This window comes from Ochotona curzoniae, unplaced genomic scaffold, assembly GCF_017591425.1.
Source record: "Ochotona curzoniae isolate NIBS_2020 unplaced genomic scaffold, NIBS_Ocur_1.0 contig_2599, whole genome shotgun sequence".
NCBI lineage: Eukaryota > Metazoa > Chordata > Mammalia > Lagomorpha > Ochotonidae > Ochotona > Ochotona curzoniae.
The window spans coordinates 14,787,993-14,797,432 of NW_024465520.1; the positions used below are offsets into that span (position 1 = coordinate 14,787,993).

General features: G+C 47.8%; 1 protein-coding gene across 2 annotated transcripts; it reads right to left on the reverse strand.

Moving 5' to 3' along the window:
- Positions 1-374: 374 nt before the first annotated feature.
- Positions 375-9,213, reverse strand: TRIM59 (tripartite motif containing 59). Of its 2 annotated transcripts, none has more exons than XM_040974886.1 (2): positions 9,141-9,213; positions 375-2,512 (listed from the first exon to the last, which is right to left on the reverse strand). In XM_040974886.1, the coding sequence occupies exon 2, from the start codon at positions 2,507-2,509 to the stop codon at positions 1,295-1,297; it is 1,215 nt and encodes a 404-aa protein (XP_040830820.1). In that variant the 5' UTR covers positions 2,510-2,512; positions 9,141-9,213; the 3' UTR covers positions 375-1,294. The 2 variants fall into 2 exon arrangements, with proteins under 2 accessions (XP_040830820.1, XP_040830821.1); XM_040974887.1 differs by lacking the exon at positions 9,141-9,213 and adding an exon at positions 7,985-8,062.
- Positions 9,214-9,440: the final 227 nt, after the last annotated feature.

The following is a 9,440-nucleotide window of genomic DNA, read 5'->3' on the forward strand; positions in this document are numbered from 1 at the left end:
TATTATAAGTTACATGCTTAGCAATATGCACACTTAATAAAAAAAACTGGTATAACAAAATGTCAGAAATGTCGACAGGTAAACATACTCCTGATTTTACAGATTCCTACCACAGGGGCCGATGCTTCCCAGGCTAGTCCTCACCTTCAAACACCAGCATCCTGTATGGGCGCCACTCATGTCCTGGCGTATTCCAAATTCAGTAAGACTTCTCAGATATTTTATATGATGCCATTAAAATCAACTGAGTTTGGAACATACTACCAAAACAAATGTTTTGATGTGACATTTTGATTTTTAATTCAATAATGTATTTGATAATACAAAAAAAATATACAAGCTACAGAATGTTATAAGCATTAGAGAATTATCATTGTTCCCTAACAAATTATTCAAAAGCAATGAATCTCGAATTAATGTGAGCGAATACAGTAAGACTCCTAAATCTACTGAACACATCTGAAGTGTGAGCCCAGGTATCTCTGATCCCAAACCCCCTTACCACTTTTTGTTCCTTTGAGTTTAAACCTAATCACCATCCTTATTCTCCCAATCAAAAATGCGAAGCGCTTCAGCCTACAGCTACCCGACCCTGCTCACGTGTGAGCTCACCTGCTCTGGGGACCTGGCTGCTCCCTGGGAGAACAGCTCCCAGCACATCACAACAGAGGCCTACACACTGTGGCTATGTTGCCATCTTAATCTAAATGCTGGAAGAACTGCAAAGTCAACCATTATGTTACATTTAAATAACAAAAGACAGTAGGTGTAAAAAAACGCTTCAGTCACAACAGCCTTAAGTCTACCTCTGTCGAGTCAGAAAACATATGGAAATGTATTGGCATTATAATCAAGTCACTAGTACACGTTCGTTTTCACATGTTTTTATTTCTGTGACGGGCAGTTACAGACAAGAGAGCCAGACCTTGTGCTGGTTCACTTCCCACATGGCGCAGTGGCAGCTGAGCTGGACCGTCTCCCGCAGGAAGCCACAGGCGCGGGGGAGCCCCCGCTGCTTTCACAGGGAGCCGGGCTGCAGCCACACGCGATGCCTGCTGCAGGCTTAACCCACATGACCACAACACTCCCGCACGGTTTCCTAACACTGACTTGAATATTCCAGGTTCTGTGTCGTTTCTAACATTGATACATCATTTCAACTTGAAAGAAATGCAAAGGATTTAACAGGTATGTTTATATGTGCTGCACCGAGTGTAGTATGCTCTTCGTTCTACCCGTTTCTAGTTAACAACGCTTAGGCTCTGCTCTCACAGAGCAAGCCCATCCAAACGACTCAATGAGAAACTAAGTTCCAGATAAATTCCTTCAACAAGTATAAAGCATGAGATAGCATAGTCTCTACATCATGAAAATTTTTAGATAAACTTTGGTAAACTGACAGAGCAATGTCAGAAAAACACACTGAAGTGATCTCATTTAAAAAGGTGATTATGTGTTGGTTGAAAAATAGCATTACCATCATTATCACTGCAATTAGCGTAACAATAGCAGTATTTACAAGTTTTAAAAGTTCAACTTCTCTGTCATCCTTTTCAGGCCAAGAACACGGTGGTATCCTTTTTGCAGAAATCTTCATTTTAGGAATTACAGCTTTCTTAATTTGCCCAATTTCTGTTCTGCTCCACTCTTCCTTCAGCACGTGGCTTACCCGAGGACAGATCTCCACGGGCCGCGCCTCGGGCAGCGCGCTCTGCCTCAGAGTCTGCACGCGCTGGCGCACCTCGTCCACCTTCTCCAGGAACCTGAGGGGAGGCTCCTCGGGCAGCGCCGCCGCCAGCGCCATCAGCTCCTGCTGCTGCGCTCTCAGTTCTTTCATTCTTTCAATTTGGGGAGAATATTCCTGACTAATCAGATGGCCAACATCACAGAGAGCGGTCAGGAAGGCGTTTTTTTTCTGTTCTATTGTGTTACTGAGTTCATTAAAATACTGCAGGACAATTTCCTTATCACCTTGGACCATTTTCTCAGAAAGAGATTTTTGTTCTTCCAACTTCTCAATAACATGAGAAACTTCTTTCCAGTGTGTGTCTGTTAATTGTTTAAGCAGTTTTTGAGGTGTGTCTTTTTCTTTCAGATAGGCACTTTGAAGGTCATCAATGGGGTGACCATGATGCTGACCTATGGTAAGGCAATGGCCACAAACTAACTTTTTATCTAGCAGACAATAAACATTTAACGGTTGCCTATAATGTTCCGGGCAGGTGGCAATATCTGGATGGTCTTCTTGCTGGTACTTTTCAATAATGGCCATGAGTGCAAAGTTAACAGGTAAAGATTCGATACCAGTAGGAGCGATTTCAATAATGCTTCTGCAATTAGGACACTTGAGTGGAATGCGTAAAGGTCTCCATATGTAAAAGTGACCAGATGCCTGAAGAACGTTTTCCAGACAATTCCTGCAGAATGTGTGAGAGCATGGCAGTACCCGAGGGTCTTCAAAAATGCTGTAACAAATGGGACACGTCAACTCGTCCTCAAAATTGTGCATTTCCTGTTAAGAGAATACAATATATTTTCAGTCTACATAACACACACATCTTCACATACTGTAAAAGCTTCAGGCACCGACCTTTGCATTGTTAATGAATCGATGCACAGAGGGACGACAGCCAGCTCACCTAGGCCAGAAGACACAGCGCGCCTGGCCAGAGGATGCAAAGTACAGTCTGGCCGAGTCTTCTGGCCAAGCTTTGCAGCAAGCATCTGGCTCCATGGATGAACTAAGGTGGACTCAGACAGTCAACAGACTTGGGAAAGATTTTCTCAACCCCGGTGCAACCCAGGTGACAAGTGTCTCAGAACTATCAAAACCACTCAGTGGGCCCAGCACAATGGCCAATGGCTAACTCCCCCTGGAGCACGGGGATCCCATATGGGTGCCAATTCGTATCCCAGCAGCCTCACTTCCCATCCAGCTCCCTGCTATGGGCTGGGCAAGCAGTAGAGGACGGCCCAAAGCCTTGGGAGAACAGTTCCTGGCTCCTGGCTGCGGTTTGGTTCAGTCCAAAGCCTTGGGAGAACAGTTCCTGGCTCCTGGCTGCGGTTTGGTTCAGTCCCTCCACTGTGGTCATTTGGGAAGTAAGTCAGCAGCTGTTAAGGTCTTTCTGTCTCACCTCCTCTCTGTAAATCTGATCAGCCTTTGCAAAAAAAAAAAAAAAGTCTTAAAAAAACACACTCAAGGGCCTGGTGGCATGGCCTAGCGGCTAAAGTCCTCGCCTTGAACGTGCCAGGATCCCATATGGGCGCCGGTTCTAATCCCAGATGCTCCACTTCCCTTCCAGCTCCCTGCTTGTGGCCTGGGAAGGAAGTCGAGGACAGCTGAAAACCTTAGGACCCTGCACCATCATGGAAGACCTGGCAGAAGTTCCTGGCTCCTGGCTTCGGATTGGCGCAGCACCGGCCATTGTGGCTCACTTGGGGAGTGAATCATGGGATGGAAGATCTTCCCCTCTGTCTCTCCTCCTCTCTGTATATCTGACTTTGCAATAAAAAAAATAAATCTTTAAAAAAAAAAACACTCAACAACCTTGGAACAGTCTTCCACATCCAGATATCTCAGTGTCAAATGACCGTCCCGCATCCCCAGGTGCTAACGGTGTGACAGTAAGGAGCGGCCTTGCTGTAGACACAAGAAAATCTGAAATACCTACCCTATCCGCTTTCCTCCACACCTGGACCCTGCCTAGAGGCCCACAGGGCATGCGTCCCTCTCAACTGGGAACAACATCAAAATAAGAACTTACAGTTAAAAATTGTAAAAAATACTCATTATTTAAAAAATTTTTTTAAATTGAACTCTTTACTACGATATTTTTTAAAATGCAGCTTTCTCAGTAATTCAGTCCCTAGCATATAATATTAAATAAATTTAAGAACTTAGCCCTTTATAATGAAAATCACCTCAAACAAAACAATTCCCATTAATTTGTAGTAAAATGCTTTGAATTACTCAAATTTACTTATGTGTAATGAATACATCCACTAACAACTGTGCTGTGTAACTTTTCACAAACTAGGATGCTAAAACCAAAACCGAACACATTATGCAAAGGCACTGCTCTCTAGGACAACATGACAAGGCGGACCTCACCACAGTTACATTCCTTCATCGAAAAGGAAAGACCTCGAAGCTGACTAATGGAATCTAAAGGAAATTAATAAATACCATTTCTTAGTTGCTTTGAATTGGAATAGTATGTTTAAACTCCAAATAAGCAAAACATCACTTTTGTTTTTGAAAAGGCGTTTATTGCGGCTGGTACTGTGGCATAGTGGGTACAGCTGCGGCCTGCTGCACCGGCATCCTGTATGGATGCTAGTTCCTTTGTTTTTATTGGAAAATCAGACTTACAAACAGAAGGGGAGACACAGAGGAAGATCTTCCATCCTCTGGTTCACTCCTCAAGTGGCCTCAACAGCTAGAGCTGTGCTTATTCGAAGCGAGGAGCCTCCTTCGAGTCTCCCACGTGGGTTTTGGCCTATCTTTCACTGCTTTCCCAGGCTACAAGCAGGGAGCTAGAAGGAAGTAGAACTGCCAGGATACAAACTGGCACCCATATGGGATCCCAGCACTTGCAAGGTGAGGACTTAAGCCACTAAGCTACTGCCCCAGGCCCACGGGTGCCAGTTTATTCCCTGGTGTTCCACTTCCAATCCAGCTCCCTGTTGATGTGCCCAGGAGAGCAGCAGGGGATGGCACAGGTACCTGAGCACCTGCATCCACCTGCCTTGAGACCTGGATGAAGCTCTGGCTGCTGACTGGTCCAGCTCCAGCTGTTGTGGCCATTTGGGAGGTGAACCAGAGGATGAAGTACCTAACTCTGCTTTTCAAATAAACAGATCCTTTAAAAATTACTCATTTATTTAAGGGGCCAACAAGAGACGAGACTGCCATCGTCTGGTTTGCCCCCCAAATGCCCAAAGTGACCTGGGACTCAACTCAGTTCAGCAGCAGATACCCATCTTGGCTCGGCCACCACGGGCAGAGCCGGACTGCAGGCGTCCTTCCCAACAGGACCCAGGGACACCAGGCAGCACGCTCAACTGCTGAGCCAGCCCACCGCAACGGTGCTGGATTTTCTTTTAAGCTTTGCTGCTTCCACTAACAGAGCCCTGATGGTCTGCATCGTATCTGCTCTCTCAGTGCAAGCCGATTCCTCAGGCAGGACTGCCCTGGGACATCAATTCCCACCATTAAGCCTGAAACAAAATACCTTAAACAGGAGTGCTACTCCTGTAAAATGTAACTGTAACTAAATTCTTTTATAACTTTTCATGTTTAGGTTTATGAAAACAACAGCAAAGTTAACATCATGTTTTTAATAAACAAAAGCGCTTCAGGCTCTCGGTTACAGTACCTGGCTTCCTGTCTGCCACACTCAATGCACACAATGCATGGGGCTCACAGCGCACAGCGAGAGCCACAAGCCTGCCAGGACAGCGCCTGCGCTTGAGCCAGCTGCACTCCCGGAACCTCAACACAGAACTCGGCACGCTGAGACACTCACTTCATTGCCTGAATGAGTAACTCTCTCCAGCTCAGTGTGAATAGAGAGCCTAGAGTTTTGTTTTGTTATTTTTAAAAAGTTAAATCTATTTTGCATGGAAAAAGCTGTAACATGAGAGTCCACCAGGAAATCCGCCATTTAAAGTGACCACACTCCCGAGCCTAATGAGCCCACGTGTCCCAGGAAACTGACTCAAAAAAATCAAAGGACCCAGGCAACAACAGAAAGATGACAAATTCCAGGGAACGCCCATCAGGGACAGCCTAGGCCTCCACGGGATGCTCTGAAGTATGCAAAAGCAAGAGCATGGGGTTGCGCTGGTCCAGCAGGTTAACACTGTCATGCCAACGCCCTCCAAGTCCTGGCTGCTCCACTTCCGAACCAGCGGCCTGTAATGTGCTTGAGAAAGCCACGGAGTCAGCCAAATCTTGCTTGTCACACAGCAACGGACAACCAGAACACTCCCAAAGCAACAAGCAATGCTAGAAAAGATTGTAGTGACGTCCCCAAGGCCTAGAAGGAAAACGACGGACAAGGATACCCAGCTCCCAGCTCCAGTGTTACTGTGAAACAACCAACATTCTCACAGCAACCGCTGACGGCCGCTAACAGCGTGGAGCTGACACCGTGCATTCCCACAAGCAAAAAGAAGGAACACAGAATGAGCATCCAAGTTAAAGAAAGTTAGAAAATAAATGAGGACAGGCAGAATTAACTTAAAAGCTTCCCGCTTTTGCCTACCCGGGAAGGGCAGCGGCCCAAGTCCTTGGCCTGCGCATCCACGCAGAGTCCAGGAACAGCTCCCGCCTTCGACCGGGCAGCCACCTGAGCAGTAAACTAGCAAACGGAAGACTGTCTTCTCCTTCTCTCTGTAAATCCACCTTTTCAATAAAGCTTAAAAAAAAAAAACCTCAGAAACAAAACAGCCTTTCTCACATGGGACCCAGACTTGCACCAAAAGCAAAGGGGGGAAATGTTATTTTACCCCATGAATACCAAAAATCTAAATAAAAACTGGTACTGAATTCAATTCCTGCTTCCTTCATGAAAGTTACAAGAAATACAAAACTAAAAAAGGGGAGGGGGAACCGCCCAGAAAAAAACCGAAGCCTGAACTATCTACTTGTAAGTTATTTCACTAATTTCTTGTATTTAAGCCAACACATTTCTGATTTTCCAAATTTTTCTGCAGAATGCCAATTTTCTATACAGTTCCCCAACAGGTATCACAATAACAGATAATAGAGTCATATCAAATCACCGGGTGAGCACAGAGCCCAGCAGGTACAGACACCGAGTCCCATACCGGAGTACTTGGACCGGGCTCCACTCCCAACTCAGCGCCCTGACAAGCAGCAGGTGCTGCTCCTGGGTCCCCGCCACCCACGTGGGGGCCAGGATCCAGTCCAGCTCGGGGTGGAGACAAGCTCCTGGCTACCCCTGGCTTCAGGGTGCACCTGCGTGGATCCCGAAGGCACCTGGGGAGAGAACCCGCACACAGCGGCGTTCGTTGCTGCCCCTCAGATATTTTTTAACGTATATTACTCATTCTTTTACATACATTACTTTTGCATTTATTAACGTTTTACTGTCTTTTACCTCAAGACGTAGATAATAACACATTCAATACATTTTACAGCCTCGGAAAAGAAATCCTATTTACCACATCAGAATCAGCTGCAGACCTTGGCTTTGAATGAGTCAGCAGTTAAGTCTGGGAAAATTCAGGTGGTGCGCCTCCCAGATGCAGCTGGCAACTTTGTGGGCCGAACTGATAAGAAAAGCGTTCATTTCCCATAACCAACACTTCTTTAAGAAACACTACTGCAGAGGCTGACACCATGGTGCAGCAAGCTAAGCCTCGGTCTGCAGCACCAGCACTCCACATGGGCACCGGTTCAAGTCCCGGCATTGCACTTCCAATTCAGCTTCCTGCTAATAGTGTGGAAGCAGCAGAGGATGGCTCACGTGGCAGGGACCCTGCACCTGCCTGGGCTCCTGACTTCAGAAAGACCCAGCACTGGCCGCTGCCACCTTTCTGTGAAGTGAGCCAGCCCATGAAGGCCGATCTGTCCTTCCTTCTCTTAACTCTACCCTTCAAACCATAAAACAAATCTTTATGGAATAAATTACAGCTGAATCACCCACAAACATAACAAAATGTTTGCAAAACCTTTCTCATACAAATACGCAAAAGCAATGAAGCATCGTCACAACTCAAAATTTGAAAAAAATCTTAAGAGTCAGATCTGATTTTAACTCTGCCCATTCGAACCTTTTAAAATGATTTTGAAATCAACCTTATTTCCTATACTAAAAAACAGAGTATTAACGCAACTGAACCAGGAACTGACCGAAGAAATTTGTAATCCTTTCCTTTTCTACCCGAAGAGGAATACACCTCATGGAACATATTCAGCAACATTTTTTTTCTGAAAGTCAATATAAAACATCACCTAGCGTCAAAACTTGGTCTTGTCTGAATAACAGTACTGTCCTTCCAAGGATGGCGATCCGCACGTCGGGGCCCAACTTCTAAACGAGCGCAGAAATCAATGCACTTTGCGATTCGTGCCGCGTGAGTGCTGACGCGCCAGGAACCTTGTAAGATTTCCTCAAGAGTACACAGAAGGGCAGCCACTATTTTTAAAGTGTAGGTCAGACAAGAGCGAGACTTTTCGCTCCTCTCACAGTATCCTTGGCATCTTAAGCGCATCGACCTCTTTTTTCCAAGGGATTTAAAAATTTCACCTTAGAGTTAATATTTGACTGAAGACTTAATCTCCTGGCACTCAGATATTTTTCTGGCTATCCTGGTTTAGACGCTGTTGAATACACTTTATCTTCTCTACAATCTTTTCCAGATTCCTTTTCTCTTATTCTAAAATTAATTCTCTCCTTAATGCTTCGGATTTATTTTCCCCAGAAGCACGACAGGCGGTCCTGGAAACGGGTGTTCTGTCTCTGGTGTCTGCCTTCCCCAGGACCGGCGGCTACCTGTTGGAGCTTGCAGCACAGCCCTCGCTTGCATCTGGAAAATTCCCTGCGACTTGGTAATGAAACACGACTGTCACAAAGGGCCTATTATTACGAGAGTTTTTATGAGTTCTCGATAATACTGATCAACAACAGTGATGATGGAACGAACGTTTGCGGTGATCTGAAACAGCTTAAGGGAAGATGCGTCCTGGGAAGCACCCCTGATTTAGGCTAGCCCCCCACACTGGGGGGGGGGGAGGGTCGGCTCGCCCCTCTCTCCGGCGCAGAGCCCGACCAGGGGCCAGGTCCACCTAACACCTCTCAGAGCCAGGCGTCATTTCATCTACTCCTAGTACGCCCTCAGCGCACCTCGCACAAGACGGCAGTGCTGGTGCCTCCTGCAAGGTCTCGAACCGGCGTCTCCAGGCCCCGTCCTGGGGCGCCCCGGCGTCGTCGCCCCGACCCCCGCGAGCTCGAAGGCGAGGTGGAAGGATCCCTCACCAAAACCCAACTCCGAGCGGGACAAGAGCGAAAGGACGCAGGACTCCAGCCCGCACGACCCCCCGCCACACACACGCTGGCCAGGGGCCCCGCGAGCGGCTCGCACCCCAAGGCCCGGGTCCCCGGACTCACCGCGACCAGGCCACTCCGCAGCCACGAGCGCACCTCCCGAGCCGCGCGTCTCGAGCGGACGCCGAGTGCCAGGGCCCCAGGTGCGCGCGGGCGTGGCCTCGTGGGCGGCGCGTCCCCGGCGCCGCGTCCGCCAATGGCCGAGCGCGGGCAGCCGCCGTTTGAAAGTCAACGGCCGTGGGGCCGGCGGGCGGAAGCGGGGGCGTGCGGCGCGGGCTCCGGGCGGGGAGTGCGCTCCGTGCGTGGGGGCGTTCGGCGCCCAGGGCCTGGCACGGGCCGGGCGGAAGGGCGGGCTGCCCGAGC

Excerpts from the sequence above, each read along its gene's own strand:
- TRIM59 (XM_040974886.1), bottom strand. The coding sequence starts at position 2,509 with ATGCACAATTTTGAGGACGAGTTGACGTGTCCCATTTGTTACAGCATT.